Here is a 23,584-nt window from a genome sequence, read left to right as displayed (position 1 = left end):
ATGAAAAACGGCTGAATAAATTTGTTCCTTTGACAATTAGAAGCTCACACCAAAGTGGTCAATTCAAACAAATAATTGTTACACAGTACAATAAATGCTATAATGTTACATGCTCAAAAAAGAGAAATATTAAAATTCCTGAAGTAGCTGTGGGAAGAACAAAAGAAAAACAGACTTTATTTCTATGGAAAGGAACAGGAACTATGCATTCTAGGCAAAGGGGATGATATATACAAAAGTATAGTGTTGTAACTAACAGGACCTGTGGGGGAGGGGAGGAGGAAGGTGGAAATGAGGGGTGGTCAGTTTTAACCTCGTGTTTACAGCCATCTCGGCTGTTTCTCAGCCTCAGCTTTGTTCTACTTGGTGGCATCTCTGCTTCTTTGACTCCTCCTCCTCCCCTCTTCCTTTTCCTCCTCCCCCTCCTCCTCTCCCCCTCCCCCTTCTTTTTCTTAACCATTGTCTTCATCGCCATCACCATCATCATCATCCAAGCAATGCATCAAACTGATTACAGTCTTCTCAACACATCTGTATCACACAATGTGTGTGCCTAGAGTGTAGGAAATGCATCGAGAATCATGAGATATGAGACCAGAACTGTGTGGGGCTAGATTGTGACTGTCTTGATATGCCCTTTGAACTATTAGCTGATTTTTGAGTGAACCCTAGAAGATCTGGTTCTTTTTGAGAGTTATTTTGTACCAGAACCGCAAGATTTCTATTAGTTCTATAAAATTTATTAAAATTCACTAAATTTTGAGACTCCATGTTTCTTTTGAAGTATCTCTAATAGACAAGAATGGATGATTGTCTTTAAGTAATAAATATCCTACAAATTTCTATGATTTCTTAGAAATATCCATTTTATCCTAAAAGCTGATGTCACTTTACGTTCTACTTCATATTATACCCATTTTTTAAAATATTTTATCTGTTCATTTTTAGAGGGGAAGGGAGGGAGAAAGAGAGGGAGAAAAACATTAATGTGTGGTTGCCTCTCACAAGTCCCCTACGGGGGACCTGGCTGCAACCCAGGCATGTGCCCTGACTGAGAATCAAACCCGCAACACTTTGGTTCACATGCCAGCACTCAATCCGCTGAGCCACACCAACCAGGGTGCCATTTTTTTTTTAAATCCTCACCAGAGGATATGTGTATGGATTCTAGAGAGAAAAGGAGAGAGATTGAGAGAAAGAGAAACATCAAAGAGAGAGAAACATTGATAGGTTGCCTCCCATAGGTGCCCCGACTAGAACCCAGGTATGTCCCCCAATCGGAAATTGAACCTGCAGCCTTTTGATGTAGGGAATGATGCTGCAACCAACTGTGTCACCCGGCCAGAGCTAGCCATGCTTTTTTAATTGGGAAAAATACTGTATATCACTAAGTAAAATGATCCAAGAGTATAAGCCGTATTTATCCCATGGCATTAAGTGCATTCTAACTCCTTCCCTGTCTCCATCTCCTTGAAGTTTTCATGCACCCTGATCATCAACAATGTGAAATTCGCACAGTGAAAAGAGCTTTAGTGTCACATGAGTCCTTTCTCTCATTTTGAAAAAAAAATGGGAGCCATTTTCAGCAGTTTTTAGTGAATAGTAGAGTATTATTATATTTATAATTACTATTATAAACATAATGAAGAATTCTGGGTTAGTCCTACATAGTAGGAAAATTTATACCAGCTACTTTGAAATCTGTAGGAGACATTTAATACTCTCTTTCTATTGACGATTTTAATTCATTATTCTGGTAAGTGGCCAAAAAGTTGTCTTCCTTCTTTGAAAAAGTTCTTAGAGCAACATTTCATGTGCTTGAAAAATGAAAATCTAATTCTAGAAAAAAATTGTTCTATTCTGCCAATGATAATTTGCTGTGAAAATCTGTATATTCTGTATTGTGGGAATGTCACATATACTGTAATTGTGTGTATTTTATGTCTTTGGACCCTTGGAAACTGCTTTTAGTTTATAATTGCTAAAATTAATGGTAGAACTTTTTTGGTGTCAATAATCTTATAATCTAGCTTTATTATCATTTCCCTCCCAAACATCTGCTTGAGTAAGCTAAAAATTTAGAGACAGAATAAAAATAAATAATTTAACTTGAGTATATTGTATAAAAAGGCTCTCCTTCCCTGGCCTCTGACTCTGTGTCATAATATTCAGCAACTGCTCACATCTGCAACCTGTGCTACAGTCTTGAAACTACTAGCAATTCCTTAAACACACTGTGCTTTCTCATCTCTCAGCCTGGAACATCCTTCCCCAGTCCTCTCCGCTCCCCTCAGCATGATTCCCCGTGTGGTCAGTGTGTGGTCTTACCCGAATGCAGATGGTTAAGAGATGGACAGAAGTGCTAATACAGTACAGGAAGCAACAAAAATGTTTAAAAAGTTTTAATATTAAAAACAATGAAAATGTTAAGTTATAGGAAAGAACTCTGAGAACTTAAAAGACTGGTAAGGGGGTGAGGTGGTCGTGTTTAATTAAGACTTAGATGTGCAGGATGGGAATGATGTCCCTTGTACCTGGAGCACACCAGTGTGAGGAGATGAGGGAGATGCCCATCAGGAGCTGGAAATGTAAATCTATGAAATGTAGAAATGGGTGATAATTTGGAAAGGTAGAGTATGGAATTCCAGAATAAGGAGTTATACTTTATTTTGGTAAAAGTAAAGAAAATTGAAAGACTTTTAATTAAGAAAAGACATTTTCAGCCTTATGGAAGTAAGCCCATCATTAATGTGTCAGATGTGTGAGGTCAGTTTGAACTGACTGAGGATTCTACTATGACTTCTTCTCTTAATAAATAAGAATTGTATTTGAGATATGACAATAAAGTAATGACACTGGTATTATTGTGTTAGCTATCTTGACTTCTTCCCACTGAATGTCATCCCTACAACAGGGTGAAAAGATGATTATTTTCATATTGTTGCCATTATCCAATATATTTTTGAGAGCTTTTGGAATTGCCTTCAGAATCCATTTTGCATTCTCTTAATGTATCATTTATAGTGGTAAATAACACTCATATTTCATTACAAGAGCTGTCTTAAGACTATTTAATTGCTTTGAAAGAAATGCTTTTGCATAGTCAAACATGTTGTTTCCACTCTCCTGCTGTAATTCCTCCCTTGCTTCCTGGAGCTACACAAAAATTTGTCTGTGTTTATTAATAGGTGTTTTATTCTTGTATTATAACCTGGGAAAGGATTGAATACATTTTGCATAATAGAATAATCTGTGTTCAATCCAATATTTATACTTTATATTTATACAGACATAATATGATTCAGAGGGTAAATACATGAAAACCAATGTCATTGTTTCTGTGTAATTCCAAGAGTATTCCTAAATCTCCTAAGAGGATTCTATTGATGGAAATATTAACAATTTGATCACTTTGTAAATTTTAACTGGAGTTTTTCAAACACATACCATAATTAACAAAAATATTGTGGACATGGTTTTCTCTTTAAGGAGAAAGAACGGTTGAAGCAAGAAAAACGTGATGAGAAAAGATTAAATAAAGAGCGTAAACTAGAGCAACGAAGATTAGAATTAGAAATGGCAAAGGAGCTAAAGAAACCTAATGAAGACATGTGCCTAGCAGATCAAAAGGTAATTTATTATATAAACCATTTTTATTGCCTTTTTCCACCACCACTTATCACCCCTATACCCTCTTCTACCTCCACCCCCCCTGCAACCACCAGGCTGTGGTCATGTCTGTGAGATTTTTCTCTTTTTCTCTATGCCCCACCCCCCGAACACCCCTCCAGAGCTATCCTAAACCATTTTATTAGTAAACATAATTTTTCCTCTGTTCTCACCTGACTCTCATGGGCAGGGCTACTACCATCATGAAAGCCTTTCATTTTTAACTAGAACAGTGGATTTCCAAGTTTAAGTCGATCTGCCTCTCCTGGAGGAGCAACAATAAACCTCCCCAGAGCTTTTGTGTGGATAGTGGCAGTTCTTAATATATAAGTGGAGTACTGCAAACCATTTTAATTTGCAGTAGAAATACTACAGAAATCTACAAAGGTGGATTATAAACGTTGGTAGAATTTCTATTGTTTCTATTTCCATTTGGTCATTCCCAGGCATTTAGATACAGAAAGATCTAACTCCTCCCTACACCCTGTAGATACTTAAGTTAGGATTTATAATTTATAATCTCCTTCAATGCTGTAGTGATGCTTGAGTATGTTTCTCCATGCTGGGCACTGTGCTAAGTGCTTTATGTGAATTCTCACCGCAGTCCTGTGGAGCTGGTATTTATGCCAGTTTACAGATGAGAAAAGTGAAACACGAAGAGCTAAAAGAACTTGCCCGAGATTACACACTGTTAAATCAACCCGGTTTCAAGCCTCAGTTTGTTAAACTCCAGAGTTCGTACTGTTTAGGACATTTTAAAAGCCAAGAAATACATCCAGCTAAAGTACCTCATGTGTGTTTCTCTTCTATCCTGTTTCACAGAAATACAGTGTTGCTAAAACATAAAAGAAACTTAGAAAGAGCAAAATAATCTTGGTTACTGGCATAATTTTACACACTTAAGAGTAGAAATCAATTATGTTTGACTTCTTAAATAAGAAATGGTATTTTTAGATAATTATATCAATAATGCATATCATCTCTATAACTGTCTCAGTAACATTATTTGATCAAGGATCTATATTTACTTATATGCAATATTCATCTGATACACAAATATGATCGTTTCTTGGTTTATGGGAGCTCTTTTCTAAAGTGCTTAAAGCAAACTTTTAATACCCTAGTGGGGATTTAATTAAATTAATATTCTATGTAATACTTTTAAATTGAAATTAAAGTATACATACTAATTTTAGTCAGTTGGATGTATAAAATTTCCTAAGCACAGAATGGGTATATAGGTTAGTTAACACATTTAAAAAGCTCAGAGTGAGTGATTTTTTTTGACCTTAAGTAAGCTTTATTTTCTTGCACCCTTCATTTCTACTTAAATCCATATGCACCATATCAAACATATAAATTCGTTGTAAACTTAGGTTTGTTAGCTTTGTTATATAAATTTCTAGAACCATATGGATATGTATATGTTTAGAATGAAAGAAAACTCAGAACTAAATGGTTTCAAATGGGTGTGTGAAGTGTCGCCCTGCGCTGTGCCGCCCCCATGCGATGGTAGCATGGAAGCCTTTGGTCAGTTACTCAAGTAAGTGCCAGGCAGGGGGACATTTTTGAACAAGGACCAATTTAGATAAATAGAAACACAAGTCACAGTTTTTTTCCAATCAAAATTTAAAGTACTGTTACTGAATACCATTCATGGACAAAAATGTTTTTCATTTAGATTACCTATTGTTGGAACATCCATGGCAGCTTTTACTACAACTTGATCATTAAAGTGTTAATATTGTGGGCATAGTTGAGAAGTAGCAGAAGAGGCAGCTTTCTAGCTTTAGTACTGAAACTCAATGCAATATTAATATGGCACTATGTACAGGAAACCCAAAGATTTAGTTGCAGTATAAAGCAGTTCTTGATGTGCTCATGGGTTCTGGTCATGCAGACCTAGTAATTTATCAGCATTCATTAGCCAGAGACGGCACCAGTCTTTCCAACCATGCAGCCCACAGGGACACACTGTTCATTTGAGCTCCCCAAAAGTGCAGTGTATAAATTAGTCTCTACACTCAGTACATGTGCTCTACTGAGTATGTCCATGATACTTTAGAAATGTTTCTTTCTTTTTTTAATGGAATTTATTTGGGTGACACTGGTTAACAAAAGTATATAGGTATCAGGTGTACAATTCTATAACACATCATCTGTATATTGCATTGTGTGTTCACCACCCTAAGTCAAGTTTCTTTCCATCACCATTTATCCCCCATACCCTCTCCTCTCGTCACCCCCTTTCCCCCTGGCAATCACCATACTGTTGTCTGTATCTATGGAAATGTTTATTTGTTAATGTTATCTAAATTTTGATCCAGTTATATAACCCATGTTTTATCAATATGTTGTAAGTTAATTAAAATTTGTGTTCTCATTTAGAGAGATCTAAGTTTATATTGTGTTCAACCAAAATTTGTTGATGGTTACTCGAAGTCACCATCGTCTGCTTAATACCCTGGGGCTGCAGAAATGCACCCAGGGAATTTACAGTCCAGAGGGAACTCCACCGTACGGTGCAAGAGAAAGAAAGATAGCAACTTACTTGGCTTCAGAAGATACTAAATCACAGCTTTAAATCTTATTTTATTTTCAGCCTTTGCCAGAGTTGCCTCGCATTCCAGGACTTGTTCTCTCTGGAAGTACATTTTCAGACTGTCTCATGGTGGTGCAGTTCCTACGAAACTTTGGTAAAGTTTTGGGCTTTGATGTGAATATTGATGTTCCAAACCTAAGTGTTCTTCAAGAGGGACTGCTAAACATAGGGGACAGCATGGGTGAAGTGCAAGACCTGCTTGTGAGGCTCCTCTCAGCTGCCGTATGTGATCCAGGTCTAATTACGGGATACAAGGTAAAAAAATACATATACGTAAAAGTATGTTTTAACGTTGTATTACCAGTGCATTGATAGCTGGTTGTAACATATTACCAGAAGTTTGTACAGAATAGTCCATTTTTTTCTATATAATGTTAAATGTGTATTCGCTTTAAGTTACAATTGGTACATACCTAGAAAAATCTGCTTTATAAAGCCTAAGTAATGTAGATTATTCCCAAATTCCTCTTTTTATTCCTCTCACTTTCAGCAAAACCAAGTTGACTTAAGAAAATACTAAGTGATATTAACAAAAACAGAGAATTCATAAATCAAATAGCAATTAGAACTCATGTGTGCCTTCTGAAATTATACTGTGTTCTCTCTGAATCACTGTGAGTAACTGAGGCTAATCAAGGCACCTACAGACAAGCCTGTTAAGAGTCTGTACTGCTCAGTGTATACTCAGTAAATTCAGTTATCTTAATTCCAATTAAGATACGTACTTCAGTCAGCTTTGCTACAGGTAATATTGTAGAGAGAGATGCACCTGTTACATTTTCCTTCTTCTCCCTGTCACTCAGTATACCAGACAGTAAAATCCGTGATGCCAGAGAGTCAGACCACACAATAATAGTGCTTCGAATCTCCTATTTCCCTCTCCTGAATGTCCACATAAAGCCTGGAAAAACTTGGGATAGTTTCTGCAATGAAAGAGGGTGTGGTAGACGATTCCTACTCGTGAGTTTATATACTCTTCTCCCCATCTGACTTTGAACCAAGAGTTTGGAGGAGGAATAGAAAGATTACAAATACTTGAATTGCCTATCATCTCCTGCCTATTTTTATCTCTACTTGATCAAAAAATGTGAATAAAGCTCTTGTCAGTAATATCTAAATTTTATGCCAGCCTTTTAAAGTTATATTGTTTTATGCTATGAATGGATTTGCCAATACTGATGAAAATGCCAAAATTTTGTAGGCCAAAACAGCTCTTGGAGAACATTTGCTGAATGTTGGTGTGAATCGGGACAACGTTTCCGAGATTTTGCAGATTTTTATGGAAGCCCACTGTGGACAAACGGAGCTTACTGAAAGCCTGAAGACCAAAGCTTTTCAAGCTCACACTCCAGCACAGAAAGCCTCCGTCCTGGCTTTCCTGATCAATGAACTGGCCTGCAGCAAGAGTGTGGTGAGGTAAGCTAAGCCTATGGCCAGACTTTTCCGGTGATTCTTCTCTGTTTCGAATTTGTCTTACCACAAAGTAATGCAGATTGCTTAGAAAATTTCAAACTTATAGACTATCACAAAGAAAAAAATTAAAATTATACTTAATCTTCCCATTCAGAGATGACTACTAATAAATTTTAGTGTATTTCTTTGTAGTCTATTGAAAAGAAAATTTGTATCATACTGTACATATAGTTGGAACCTGTTTTGTTCATTTAATAATTTTGTTATGTATATGCTAAAATGTAAAAATACTATTTCTTGCTATAGTCCCAGAATCTAGCATTGTTGGAATAATCCAGAATTTTTGTTTTCTTGACATCTTGTAATGATAGATGACTACTAATTTTCCTTAGTATCCATTCACAGAATTATCCAGCTCTTTGTTATTTATTATGCCTTAAAGCAACCTTAATATTATTAGTTTATTGCTGTCTTAATTTGTACTTTAAAAAAAATACTTAATCTCATTTAAAAGTCAAAGTAAGTCTTCCAGTCTAGTATTTTAAGATTTGGTGAACAAATCCAAGTTCATTTTGTTTTTGCTATGTAACAGTTTTTTTTTAATTATGTCATTTTTAATTCCTCACCTTTTTAGGAAAAGGATCAATTCACGTATTTCAGAGTCATGCGTTTCTATTATTGGTGGACATTTTAGCTATGACACTGTATTAATATAATTTTCACTTGTTTTTGTTATTCATGATAATCATCATTTTCACTCACTAAAAAACTACATTAATTTGCTTACCAAATCAATGTATTGCATGATGGATTAATTTATGTTTTTTAATAATCTTTTGCATTGGCAGTGAAATTGACAAGAACATCGATTATATGTCAAACTTGAGGAGAGATAAATGGGTGGTAGAAGGTAAACTTCGCAAGTAAGTTTATTAAAATTAATATACTTTCCCTTTGTACATGTTCCCCAGTAAAACATATAAATTGGAAAGACAGAATTTAAACTTTATTTTGTCTAAGAATTAGAAATGGTAAATCTTAAAATTAAGACATGAAATTAATAAAACTCAGGGCCATAATTTGCAATGGACAAAAGATATAATGAGATTTATTGAGCTCATACAATTCAAATTTAGAAGAAAGTCCATTTGTCTTTTTTCTTTCAAAGAAGTCAAGTAATTACATTTTCTAAGATTGTTGTTGCTATCAGGTTACTTTTGTCATAAATAGAATCTGTTTGGAACTGGCACCCTTTTTCTTAATTGCTTTCTAGTTAAAATTTACTTTTATAAGCATGTAACATACTAAATATATTCAACATTAAAACTTAATTAGCTTCCTGCCAGGAAATATGCTGAAATTATTCAGCTTCTATGTTAAGAAGGTGTTTTTTTGTGGCAATTTGTATTGAAATTTATTCAGTCTGATAGTAGGGGATCAGGAATTGTCACTTGGCCATTGCTAGAATTAGTCTTTCCAACTTTCTAACATTTCCTTTTTTTAAAGTGTTCTAATTCCAAAGAGATACCTAGAATTATTCTTGAAAGTTAATACATTCTGTCATTTCTAGAAACACATTTCTTAAATTTTTTTAATTCTAATTTTTATTATCATTGATTTATTGTTTACTGTGAGAGAAATAAAATATCATTAGGTACTTTTTCTTAAAACTCTTTAAAAAGTATAGAAAGAAGCCTTTCCTTTTATATCATCATTTTATATATATTTAAAGGCTCAGAATAATTCATGCTAAGAAAACAGGCAAAAGAGACACTGCAGGTGGCATTGATCTTGGAGAAGAGCAGCATCCTTTAGGGACGCCCACTCCAGGGAGAAAGCGAAGAAGGAAGGGAGGAGACAGTGATTATGATGATGATGATGACGATGATAGTGATGACCAAGCTGATGAAGATGATGAAGATGAAGAAGATAAAGAAGACAAAAAAGGAAAGAAGACTGATATCTGTGAAGATGAGGTAAGAAAATTTAAGTTGATTTTAATATTTAACTAAGACTGCATAACATTGAAAAATAACACAGAAACACTGATTTGAAAGACTATTTGCACCCCTGTGTTCATTGAGCTAATTTACAATAGCCATGATTTAGAAGCAGCCCAAGTGTCCATCAGCAGATGATTGGACAAAAAAGCTATGGTACATTTATACAATGGAATATTACTTGGCCATAAAAAAGAAGGAAATCTTACCCTCTGCCACAGCATGGATGGACCTGGAGAGCATTATTCTAAGTGAAATAAGCCAGTCAGACAAAGACAAATACCACATGATTTCCCTCATATGTGGAATTTAATGAACAAAATGAACCAACAGGCAAAATAGTGACAGGCTCATAGATAGAGAGCAGGCTGATAGCTGTCAGGGGGTGAGGCAGTGCTGGGTGAGGAGAATGAAGGGATTGAGCAAAAAAGGAAAAAAAAAGAGAAAGACTCATGGACATGGACAACAGTGTTGTGATTGCTGGGGGAAAGGCGGCAGAGAAGGGGTACAGGGAGGATAAATGGTGATGGAAGGAGAGTTGACTTGGGTTGGGGAATACCCAATACAGTGTCCAGATGATATGTAATAGAATTGTACACCAGAAACCTGTATAATTTTGTTAACCAGTGTCACTCAAATAAATTTAATAAAACAAAAACATAACACAGAATTTGGGGTCAAATGGATTTGGGTTTTAATTCATTTTGATACTTGTTTCAGTTTCTTCATCTGAAAACAATATTATAATTCACATATAAAGTATTTTGTGATGGGTAAGTAAATATTGAATAGACTACCTAGAGACAGCAAGCACTTACTTGAATAAAAAAAGTTAAGTTTTTCTTTGTATAGAATGACTTGAGAGTTCTCCAAAGAATTATGCTGATTCTTAATTTTAGGTATTCTCTTTCATTCCAGTGACATACTGTTTTATATTTGTACAATACTTCATGCCTTAAAAGTGTTGTCAGGTTTTGTGAAACTGGTATATTTCTCAAACATCAGTTTATTATGGGCCTAGCTTCAGGCACTTTTGATCAAAGACCCCTCTCAATTTATAGGCTCACTGAGGAAGATTTGCAGTAATAAAGTATAATGTGTTCAGTGTTAACTGCTTCAATAGAGGTATTTACAATGTACTAGGCAGATAGAAAGGAAAGGCATTTAACCATTCTGAGGAATAAATTCTCACAAAGGCTTTCTGGAGCCAATATTAGCTGGGGCTACAAGCTGGGCTGAATGTTAAGCTGGGGAGGAATACAGGAAAGAGTTTTCCAGGCAGAGAGACACATGAGCCTGAAACCACAGTGTGCTTTTAAGGCAGGGGTCCCCAACCTCTGGCCATGGACTGGGACTGGTCCAGGCCTGTTAGGAACCGGGCCGTGCAGCAGGAGGTGAGTTTGAATCATCCCAAAACCACAGGCCATGGAAAAATTGTGTTCCGTGAAACTGGCCCCTGGTGCCAAAGAGGTTGGGGACCACTGCTTTCAGGGACTTACATGTTATTTATTGTTACCAGAAAGCCTATATGCACCAACTATGAACTAGGATTCTATACTTTTTTGGTGATAGGAAGCTATTGAAGGGCTTTAAGTAAGAGAATGACATGGTCAGACTTGATTTTTAAGTGGCTCATTATGTAGCTCTGTGGAAGACAGAAATAGATTTGGGTAGGGCAAGATCAGAGGGGGGAAGATTAGTCAGGAGATATTCAATAGGTTAGGTGAGTTGTAAGAGGTCTGAAATCAGACCAGTGGTAGCTGGGATGAAGCAGGAGGGAAGGATTCAGTAAATATTTTGGAGGAAGAATGAGTAGTATTTGAGATGGACTGTGTGGGTTGAAGTAGAGATAGGATTAATTCTCACCTATCTGGCTTGGGAGACTGATGCTCTTGTTGCCCTTAACTGAGATAGAGAAATGAGGAGGAACAGAGTAAATAGGTGATAGGGGATGAGGGGAGGAACAGATTATTGAAGACAGGAAGTAACGGTGGGTTTATTTTAGACATGTTGAGTTTGAGGTACCTATGCAGAAGTTCAGCATTCAATTGAATTTAAGAATCTGAAGACTGAAGAATAATTCAGTCTTGTGAATATAGATGTGGAAGTTATTAGCACACAGACAATAGCTTAAAATCATGAGGTGGATAAGTTTGCACGAGGGAGTTGCTTTAGTGGATCAAGTAGTGGACTGAGGTTGGAACCCTAGGGACATCAATATTGAAGAGAGCCCAAAAGGCTTATTGCTGATAATGGGACGGAGAGGTGGGAGATTCCTGTAGGGAACCAGAGTTAGTGATTCACTAGGAGGACACACAGAACTCAGCATCTAGTTATGCTGTGTCTATGAATTATTGTAGCAATAGGAAACAAAGCAAACCGGCAGAGAGAAAAGGCCTATGAGTCAAAGTTCAGAAGAAACCAGACTTAAACTTTGGAGAGTTTTTTTTCCCAGTGACATCGTACAGCAATTCCCCCAGCAATGAATTGTGACACACGTGAAGTGTTGTGAACTAGTGAAGCTCATTAGAGACTCACTGCCAGGTTTCTTGCTGGGGACTGGTCACAAAGACACCTTCTGTGCAGCACGTGCCAAATTCCAGACTCCCGGAAGAAAAGCAGGTGTATAAACCACATTGTTAGCACAGTTTAGGTCTAGTGAGCTCACTTTATCAGTTAGGGTCTGGGGTCAGGGAACCCTCAAATCCAAGTTCCAGACACCAGCTGAGTGCCAACCTTTCAAAGAGTAGTAGTTAGCTCTGCAATTTTAACTGTTTTCTAAATATGGAGTATAACAAAAAGCAAGAAAAATTGAACATTTCAAAAATGAGGACATAATAAACAAACATTAAGGCACTCGAGTCTAGTGTGATGAGGACTGAAAGTTTTCAGTGGATTTGGAAACACAGAGGTCGGCACCGTTTCGTTAGAGGGGTGAGCCAGGCTGTGAGTGAGAACAATAGAAAGTGAGAAAGTAAGAACAACTATTTCAAGTACTGTGCCTTGGAGGGAAGGGCAATTCCTGGAGGGGGACAAAGACCAAGGATTTTTCAGAAGTGGAAAGACTGAGATGATTTTTGGTTGAAGGGAAAGAATTGATAAAATGAGAGAGGGGGGTTGAAGATTCAAAAGAAGAGAATAATTGATGATATAAGTCCCTGACGTTATTGGAAGGCATTCAGTCATGGTGAATGGGAGGCTAGCTTTGCAGAGCAAACTAAAGGGAAGGAGGCAAGATTGTGGAGGTAGGTGTGTGTGTGTCTGTATGTGTTTGAGGGAAGGAAGCTACCATAAGCCATGGAAATGGACATGTGTAAAAGAGAAATTAAAGCTGAAGTTTACCTTTCACCAAAAAAGAATTCTAGAAATATTGCCCTGGGCAGTGTAGCTCAGTTGGGTGGTCGCTATCCCTCAAAACAAAAGGTTGCAGGTTTGATTCCTGGTCAGGGCACGTGTCTGGGTTGCACCTTCGGTGCAGTCGGGCTGCATGCAAAAGACAATCAATTGATATTTCTCTCTCAAACTTATGTTTCTCTCCCTCTCTTTCTTCCCCCCTTCCCTTCTCTCTCCAGTCAATAAAAGAAAAAAATTTTTTTAAGGATTCTAGAAATATTGACAGGGCTATAAAATGGTATTCAAAAAGCAATATATAGACTATCACTCCTTCTGCCCTCAATGCCCGGGGTATTCAGCTAGGGAAGCTAGAAACAACTCTTGTCCTTCCTTGTATCAACTCAGTACTGCTAGAGAAATAAAGAAAGAAGGCCTGGAGGGATAGATAACTTTTAAATATTTTATTTGTTTGTTTGTTTGTTTGTTTTTAGAGAGGGAAATGGAGGGAGATAGGGAGGGAGAGAAACATCAATCTGTGTTTGCCTCTTGAGTGCCCCCTACTGGGGACCTAGCCTGCAACCCAGGCATGTGCCCTGACTGGGAATCGAACCAGCGACCCTTTGGTTCACAGGCCAGTACTCAATCCACTGAGTCATACCATCCATGGCTAGATAACTTTGTTGATGTAATATGTGAAAGTATCTAATTAAGACCAATGATAAATTATGGAATCAAATTTTTGACTGAATCTGGATTTAATAATGTAGCAGTACTTGTAAGATCACATACTACTCAATTTTCTTAAGTAAAAATATCATTAAATGTAAAATGTTTTCACAAATCCCTCCCCAATGTTATATTTTAAACAAGAAGATAAAAATCACTTGAGACTACATTGCGATTCCTTGCAGAAATTATTTCATAATGTGGGTTTTTTTTAAATCCTCACCCAAGGACACTTTTCCGTTGTTTTTTTAGACAGGGAGGGAAGTGGGGGAGAGAAAGAGAGAGAGAGGGAGAGATCAATCAACTGGTTGCCTTCTTGTAGGCACCCTGACTAGGGATTGAAACTGCAACCCAGGTATGTTCCCTGACCAGGAATCGAACCCGAGACCTTTCAGTCTATGGGAGGACACTCCAATTAACTGGTTCACACCAGCCAGAGCATAATGCTGTACTTCTGAAACCACTTGATCATATACTTTTATTCCGTTGCAAATAATGTGAAGGGTATATAATTTGGGCATTGGAATTGTGATTATGCAAAGAAAAGATAGCATTTATAACCAATTTGCTTTATTTGGCAAGTGGAGCTGTTACCATAGCAGGAATTACACTTTTCTGGTCAGTGTTAATAAGCTTTTCACAGAATTGGCATCCCATTTCAGCACTTAATATTACAAATTGTTTTAAAGTGTTGACTCATAAATTGACATCATGTAATTGAGATTTCAGTGTATTTCACTGGGTAGTTATCCCACTAAATTAGCATTTATTTACAGAAATTGTTTCATCTGGCTTCCTTTTTTCACATGAATTAACAAACCATATATTTTTTTAAGGGACATAAATACTAAATTCCCATTAATTATTTATTTATTAAAGTTTTTTAGACCAGAAGTTTCATTTAATGTAGTATTTTCTTTTTTTTTTAACAAGTGTTGACTTACAAAGTTAATTAGATGTTAGGATTTAATTGATGAAGATCCTAGCAAATATATATCTTGTTATTAATGTGAGAAAACTTCTAAAACTTTTAAAAATAATAAATATTTTGATATCTAAGAAGCCAAATTAACATTTCCTTTAAGTGAATTGAGAGTTAATCTTTATAATGAAGAATTGGTAGCCACCTACCAATTTTCTAATAAAATTTTAATTATTTAATGAACTTGATTGATAAGATAGGCACATTATTCCCTCAAAAATAGGTTTGACCTCTTGATTAAAGTATAGGTAGAGTGTCTGTTAAACTCTTTAAAAAACCGATTGCAGGTAACCTTTCCAGTGAGAGTCACGTGGTCCCTTTTGACCAAGTCATAACCCTTTGTCTCAAGATAATTCCCTCTTCTCACTCTTATTCCTTCAACAAATGGGCTGTTTCCCTTATACACAGATTTGTGTTGAAACCCATGTGAGTGTCAACCTGGAAAGTAGCCATATAAATTCTAACATGTAGGAGCATATGACGGCCTTCTCTTTTGTTTGGGAAACTACGGAGAGAACCATGGCTAGAATTGAGTCTGTGGTAAACTTTCATAGACGTTTCACTTCTTTTGCATTGTAGGAAGAGTATTAGAAATGGCAGTTAGTTAAATTGGCTGATTCCTAGCAACTTTGATGTCTTCTTTCAGATATTTGTAGATTGAATTGTATTTTACGAGAGAAAATTATTAAACATTTATCACTTGACAATCACATAGATATAAAAATATCTATTTGAGATTCAGGACTCAAGGGTCACTGAGGCTGTTGTCTTTTAAGGTTTCTGTTAATCCCCAATAGAAATCATGTTACTATTAGCACAAATAACATGCCTAAGTGCCTTTGTCACTTGGTCCCCTAAATTTGGATGAGGAGTGGATAAGTGATACTTAATAGTAATACTTTTCAGGTTTTCCTCTCACTTTTATGGGGGAGATAACCATACTGATCTGGAAATATCTGCTCATGATTTGTTGGTGTCAGTGTAGCTTTTGAAAAGGCTTATAGAAAGTGAACATCAAAAACAAGTTCTTTTTTCAAACCTAAGATGTACCTGCATCTTCTCATTAAAAGACAGTTTTGAGAAAGACTATTTACACATTATGTGTCAGCAGCTCCGCTACTTGACTTCAGATCTGTTGTTGTTTAGTTCTCACAAAAACCCCATGTTACAGGCAATGTCATCACCAATCTACCATTAAGGGACGTCTCAGAAGAGTAGAGTAATTTGCCTATGGAACATAGTGTGGCTGAAATCCAAAGAAGCACATGTATCTTCCATTCCTTCATGCTTTTCCTCTGAAACATAATTTAGGGTTAATTTTCCTATACTCATTGCCTAGAGTGAAAAATTTCATTTAATCACATGTAAACTCTCCATTTACTAAATTAGTACAGTATATAATGTTCAAAATATAACTTAACCTTCTTTGCTCTAAAAATTACTTTTTCAGTTTATGGTACCAATATTTTTGCAGTCTTCCAAATTTAAACCTTTAGCATCATAATTTACTCCTTTTTTCATCTCCCTTACCTCTTTCTGCTTCATATCCATGAGTTGCGAGGGCTTTTCAGTTTTAACTATGTAATATCTCTTATGTTTATTTGCTTTTATTTCTTTTTCCCTAATTAGGCCCACAACCTTTTTCCCTATTTAATCATTGCTGCAGTCTACTAACTAGATTTGCCACTTCCAGGCCTTTCCCTGCTCCAGGCCATCTTAGAACTATTGCCATGTTTATCTTTGTGAAGCTAGTTCTGATGTTCAATCTCCCTCCAAGGATCAGGGCAAAATGTTCACAGCATTAGACAGTTTACTCTTAAACTCATCTATGTCTTATCTTCCAGATTACCTCTTCTTACCTTTTGTGTCAAGAGATATCAACGTTTTTCTGGTGTGCCCTGCCCTCTTTTCTCTGATTAATCAGTTCCTAAGCATTCTTCAGTAGTTAATTAAAACACAGCCTCTCCCACACAGCCTCTCTTGGTATAGATTTCCCTGTAGAAGTCATCTTACCCTCCCCTGAACTCCCTGATTCTTAATCTGTACCTCTGTGAGGACCTTACAGCTTCCTAATGTCGGGTGGTTTTCCTCTTGTAGTAGAATGTTTTATGTGTTCCCCTAGAGATTATTAGTTTACAGAAAGCAAGAGCTGACTCCTATCATTTCCATAAGGCCTGTTTTAGTGCTTTGCATATGGGAGGCTTTAATTAAATATTTGCTGGTTGATTGAACAAATAAATCTTAAAAATGGGTAAATGATACTGTATTTTGTTATGTATAGGATGAAGGTGACCAAGCAGCAAGTGTTGAAGAGCTAGAAAAGCAGATCGAAAAACTGAGTAAAGTAAGCACTTTCAGATTATAGTTTTTATCTTTTTTTTTTTTGCAGTATTTTAAAAATTGGCCTGTATGAGATTAGTTTTCTGGCTGCTAACAAGCTTTTTACAAGTAATTAAAATAAGGAGCTCCAGAAACATTCTCAGTTAAACCTTACAAGTTTAGTGCCAAGGTTAAAAGCCTGCTTCTTAAGATGTGGCACTAAACTTAAGCAGGACCTATAGTCTTCAGCTCTTCATTTCAACTTTTTAAAAAATCTACAACTGCATGGTTTTATTTCTTAGAAATAATTACTTTTAAAATTCACTCAAATTTTATGGTACTAGTTTCAGCATCCTATATTTTATTTTACGTGACTATATTTGAATTTTATTTGAATTGAATTTATCAACTGTATTTATGTACTTTTCATTAAAACTTGAATTTTGGTGGCATTAGTGAAGTTTAGATGAACTTCTTGTTAAAAAATGAGTTTTTAAAAGTATTAGGAGATTAATATGAGATGCCTGTATATCATATCAGTGTTTATCATAAATTTATCTCAATATTTGATCACATTGTTTATCAAGTATAGGACATGCTACCATAAGACACCTGATAAAATAAAACTTATCTTTTTAATTTCATGGCATCAAAAATATTCCATTCACCCTCAAAATAATTTCAATCTATGTAAATGTTACTGAAATTGAAGTCAGACGTGTAATATTTAGTTCATTTGCTATCTTTTCCAATAGTGAAATTTATCTGCTTTAAAGGCATCGTAAGTGTAAAGGTACTTGTTTGTTGAATTTAAAGCACTTAACAACACCCATAGCTTAACTATATGCATCATTTTTTAACAGCAACAGAGTCAGTACAGAAGGAAGCTCTTCGATGCTTCTCACTCTCTACGTTCGATGATGTTTGGCCAGGATCGCTACAGACGACGGTACTGGATTCTTCCCCAGTGTGGGGGGATCTTTGTAGAAGGCATGGAGAGTGGTGAAGGTAGGAAATGTTAAATCTATTACAAAAAATATAAGAAATCATATTTTGAAACCCTGTTACTCCTTCAATATATTTTGTAATTCCAGAATCCAATTTGCTTTATGGATAAATGTTATAACACTTTGACTCATATTTCTTTTGAACTCATAATGCCGCTTTTATTCACAAATATTTCTTCTCTGTCCATGATGTTTCTTTTGCTGCTTTTCCCAACATCAAACATACACACTATTCTTTTTCTTACTTAGTGGACAAAGATCATCACCAGTATTATCCTTTATAGCTTCTGCTCCATTTAGTTTCCTCCCCATTGTCAAATTATCTAACATGTGCTTTATTCTTTAACCTTGGCAACAAGCATCCATCCTGACAGTCTCTCTGGAGGTAACCTGCTCAAATCTGAGGCTCCTTTAATCATCCTCATTCATCTTGAGCTCTTATTCATGTTTGAAATTTGTGATCACTCCTTTTCCATTAAACCTCTTCCTTTTTTGAGTTTTTGGTTACCACACATTTCTTGATATTCTACCCTTTTAACTATTCTTTTGCTGGCTTCTTTTCTGTTGCATTAACTAGTGCAGTACATAGAGCATTTATGTGCTCAATAAAAAGTCTTAAGTTGAATTTTTCAGAACTCTATGACTGGGCATTTCCAAATATTTAAATTCTGATACGGCAGAAGTGTTATATGAGTGGTTATGAGTTTCACAATGTAGCTATTGCCCCATGGTGGTACCAGGAGGCAAAAATTCTTTAACACATTTTTTGAATACCCACTATGTGCCAGGCATTTCTAGGCACCATAGAGGTTCACAGATACATAAAACACAGTCCATGCCATGCGAAAGTTTACAGAGCCCTTGGAAGGGAGAGGGGATTGATTAATCAGACAGAAAATATACAAAGCGGTTGTTTTTAAGCTTTTTATTTTTAGCAATGGAACCACTTTTTAAAAATAAAAATCTTATGTGGGGAGTGGGCAGTAGTTAATGAAATAATGCATGTAAAGTACTTAAAATAGTGGGTGGCACATAAGCATTGGCATATAATAGACAGTGTTGTTATTGTTTTGCACAATAATGTATTTCCTGCGAATTCAATTTATATGAGGTAAGAGTATGAAACCATGTATTAGAGTGTGTGAGAGTCAGGCTCTGCCTTCATAGGCGGGAGTTGCTGATGTAACCAAGGAGGGCACGTGGAAGCTTCAGTTACATTTTATTTCTTTTTAAAAATTGATGTAAGTGGGTCAGCATGTTGATTTACCAAAATGGTGCAGTACTTTCTTCGTCTAATTGTTCATCTAAAATATTTTTAAATATTTTTAAGTATGGAAAGATAAAATGACAAATATGTAATAAAAATAATCAATTAAAATAATAAATAAATAAATAGCTCCGCACAGCAAAGGAGATCATCAACAAAATGAAAAGGCACTCAACTAAATGGGAGAAGATATTTGCAAATCATGTATCTGGCAAGGGGCTAATATCCAAAATATATGAAGAACTCATAACTCTACAGCAAAAAAAATAATTCATTTACAAAACATGCAGATCTGAATAGACATTTTTTCAGAGAAGACATACAGATGGCCAACAGGTACATGAAAAGATGCTCAGCATCATTAATCATCAGGGAAATGCAAATCAGAACCACAGTGAAGTATCGTCTCACACTTGTCAGAATGGCTATTATCAAAAGACTAGGAATGCCAAGTGTTGGTAGAGATATAGAGAAAAGGGAACCCTAGTGCACTGTTGGTAATATAAGTTGGTGCAGCCACTGTGGAAAACAGGATGGAGGTTCTTCCTCATAAAACAAAAAATGGAATTACCGTAAGATCCAGCAATTTCACTTTTGCAAATTTATCTCAAGAAATCCAAAACACTAATTTGAAAAGATATTTGCATCTTCATGTTCATTTTAGCATTATTTGTAATAGCCAAGATATGGAAACAACTTAATCCATTCATGGACAGATGAATGAATGGATAAAGTAATCATTATACACACACACACACACACACACACAGGAACACTACTCAGCTATAAGAAAGAATGAAATCTTGCCATTTGCAACAACGTGTATGGACCTCAAGGGCATTATGTAAAATGGAATGTTAGAGATAGACAAATACCAAATGATCTGTCTTTTATGTGGAATCTTTTTTGTTAAAAAACAGACATAATATTCTCCCCACCTCCAAACAAAAAAAGCAGAGTCATAGGTACAGAGAACAGATTGGTGGTAATTGATGGAGGAGGTAGGGGAGGAATGGGTAAACTGTACCTTTTTTGGGGGGATTAGTTTAAATAAATTATTTAAATGAAAAATCTTACAGAGAACCCCACTATCTAACAAAAATAGCATTGTTCTGGTTGATATATTTGGGGGAACTCCCAGCCTTTCCAAATAATGCCTTTATCCTGTATACTTGCTTTCCAAGCCAGGGGTGGCTCTAGAGGCAACTCTAAGAAATGTTAGGACTTAGCAAATCAGAGAGTAAGGTCAGAGCCGTCAACATGTTTAAAGGGCTCAAAACAAGGAAATGTTGTATAGCCCACTTAGTATTGTGTTATAATTTTCGGCATACATGGTCATCTCTACCAGCAGACTGAGCTCTTAAAGGCAGAGACTAATTTAGGCAGGGAAGCTACATGAAAATACCTGGGAGCAAAGTAGAGATTGGATTGGGGGAAAAAAATGATGGAGAACTCAGTGGTGCGACCATTCCAGTAGCTTAGGTAAGAAGTGTGGAGGCCCTGAACTCAGGCACAAACAGAGAGACAGGTATCTTGAAGGTAGAATTACTGTAAGAAATTATTGAATACGATGTAAGAAAAATGAATCAGAGCAAATTTGATGAATTAACCCTCAGTGGAAAAATTGTGATACTTTTTTTTTCCTTTTTAATGTTTTTTTTTTTAATTACAGTTGGCATATAATACTATATTAGTTTCAGGTGTACAACATAGTGATTAGACATTTCATAACTTATGAAATGATGACCCCAATAAATCTGATACCTATCTGACACCATACATCATTATTATAATATTATTTATTTTATTCCCCCTGCTGTACTTTAATCAGAGGAATCAAGAGAAGAAGTTTGTTTGAAATGAAATGAAAGTTTTAGTACAGAAATCTAATTTAAAGTGACAAAATTGTGAGTCGTTGAAGGTGGAGAGCCTTGGTAACACTTAAGAGCAAGTAAAGCAATGTCCAGGCAGGTGGCTTTACCTTAGCTAATCACCTGAAAAGCTAAAAAACAAAACACAATCTGAACTGTACCCCAGGCTAATGAAATGTCCTTCAATTTTGTTAAGGGCCACATCATTGTCAGCCACCTGGGCATGTAGACCTGAAGTTATCTAGGACATATGTAGGACATCAGCTTTTTCCTTCAAAATGTCTGTAGTCGGTCTCTCTGCAACACTACTGAAATCAGTTCTTTATCTATACATACCTGCATTATTTCAGCTGTCCTTGACTTCTTTATATACAGTCCCCTCTTTCTGTTGTGTCTCTACTTAAAACCTTGAATGACTCCCTATCACCTGTAAGATGATATAATAAATCTGTATGTAACCTGGCACTCAAGGCCTGCTTATAGAGTGAGAATACAACAAAAATTTAGAACTGTTTGGAGTAAAGAGAGAATGAAAATTGCTCCTCCTATAGGTGTAGCAAGTATCATCTGGAAAGCAGGAGAACGTGGGCATTTGTATCCATGCGTTCATATGTAATATGAACAACAGAAGCCTCCCAGCCACCTGTTGGAATCATGACGGGTACCAAAGAAGGAGAGGAATACTGAGGGGGCCCAGCATCCCATGTATTTTTCATTTCTCCTCTTTAACTCCAGGATGCCAAGGAACTTCACTGAAGTGAAGTGGCGTTGCTCAGTACCCTTTCCTGAATTTGTTCTTGTTTAAGAAGTGCAATCTCTTTCTCCTCCAGCTATGCAACACTGTTGCATGACCTTGGCAGGCTTAAAAATACAGCTGGGTTTTGGCAACGTGCCTGGTCAACAGTTATAGAAGCTGCCAGCAGAGGTCACAATAAATATGTCCAGCTGATAGGCACATGCTTGTGCAGAACTTAAATACCCCACTATTTTTCCATACCAGTTATGCAATTTGATGAAGGAACAACTGGAGCTCATGCAAAAGGTCCAAAAGCCTCTGCAGTGACTGTGAATCTGGTGTTTCAGCTATAGATAGCACCAAATCTCAACCACAGTAGAGGAACTTGTTTGCATTCTGGAACAGTAGATTCTTGGTCCCTCATTTCTAGCAAGTTCATAAATGTTTGAGGCCCTTCTTTCTTGCATAATGAACTGAGGAGCATGGTTAGCACCATCTCCTGGAGTGGGACCAGGACTGAGGTCAGCCCTCTCTCTTCCTTGAGTTTGAAAGATCCCAGATCAGGAACCAGAGGAGCCTGTCTTCAGGAGACAAATTAAACTTATATGATGGAGTTGATGACTATGAGTATTCCCACCCTTGAACTTATTTCAAAATAGTCAGTATGATGGAGGGTACTTCCCTCAGTTCTATTCTTGTAGTCATTTTCTGAGATCTAGAGGCAGTGAGATCTTACAGAAGGTTTGTGGAACTGAGACTTTGTAGCTCTAATCTCTGAAGGAGATTCCTCCCCAGAGACCTCCTCTACCCAATCTTCTGGTGACTCCCTTTGTTCTAACAACTTTTCAAGCCTATAAACCAATCACTTATCTCACAGGCCTCTTTTCCACATTCCCACACTCTTAAGATTACACAACCCATCAACTTCTCTCTTACCAATCCTTCTATTTTTTGGTGTGAGGTCCCTTCTGCAAAAAACAAAAAACCCTAGCTTATCTTCTCCTTTCTTTGTTCCTTTCTCATTGTATTTTGTGCAAAAACCTATGGCACTTATTAGGCCCTCCCTTTCAGTTTCCTCCCCTGATATGGGGGCTTGTATGACCTAAAAGAACGATTTCATTTCTGACAGTGCAAAGTCAAAGCCCTTGTCCACTTAGGTGGACCTGTTCTGATTTGGTCATCCAGTATTCAGTGCACCAAAGGCAAGCTGTCAGGTCTTCCACCCTCAAGGCCTCAGTTTTCCTGTCATCATAGCCAGTCTCAGAGCAGCTGCATCCTGTGTGGTCTAGTCCAGTTCACTTTCAAGAGTCTCAGGACCATCACTGCAATGGGGATGTGTTTTACCAGTGTCTCCAGGCATCAGTTTGGAAACAGAGTAGCTTTGCTGGTCCCCGCATTATTAGTCAGCCCAGACTGCTCATTCTGTAACCGGGGCATGTGTTTCCCCTTACTCCGATTTGCTCCCACTGTTGTCCCTTCCTTGTACAAACAAGCAAGCCCAGCCTCTAAGGGTCTTTCCTTGTGCTTTTGGTCATGGTCCTGTTGAGAGTATAGCTTAGTCTTGATTCTGCTGGATTTCCGCCTGATGTGCCCACCTAGGCTCCTACAGAGCATGCTCACAATAACCGCTGGCTTCACATCCACAGGGGCCAGTTTCCC

The 23,584-nt window shown here is 36.7% G+C and overlaps 1 protein-coding gene across 9 annotated transcripts in view; it reads left to right on the top strand.

The window, feature by feature from the left end:
• Positions 1 to 23,584, top strand: part of BAZ2B (bromodomain adjacent to zinc finger domain 2B) — a 350,928-nt gene that overhangs the window by 295,755 nt on the left and 31,589 nt on the right. For all 9 annotated transcript variants that reach the window (XM_053918709.1, XM_053918714.1, XM_053918713.1 and 6 more), the window contains 7 exons: positions 3,490 to 3,630; positions 6,272 to 6,526; positions 7,473 to 7,687; positions 8,533 to 8,607; positions 9,417 to 9,660; positions 17,007 to 17,069; positions 17,908 to 18,052. In XM_053918709.1, coding sequence (XP_053774684.1) covers positions 3,490 to 3,630; positions 6,272 to 6,526; positions 7,473 to 7,687; positions 8,533 to 8,607; positions 9,417 to 9,660; positions 17,007 to 17,069; positions 17,908 to 18,052 — 1,138 coding nt within the window. The remainder of the gene's footprint in view (positions 1 to 3,489; positions 3,631 to 6,271; positions 6,527 to 7,472; positions 7,688 to 8,532; positions 8,608 to 9,416; positions 9,661 to 17,006; positions 17,070 to 17,907; positions 18,053 to 23,584) is intronic.

This window comes from Desmodus rotundus, chromosome 2 (genome assembly GCF_022682495.2).
Source record: "Desmodus rotundus isolate HL8 chromosome 2, HLdesRot8A.1, whole genome shotgun sequence".
In the NCBI taxonomy this organism is placed as follows: domain Eukaryota; kingdom Metazoa; phylum Chordata; class Mammalia; order Chiroptera; family Phyllostomidae; genus Desmodus; species Desmodus rotundus.
This window is presented reverse-complemented; position numbering and strand designations above follow the sequence as displayed.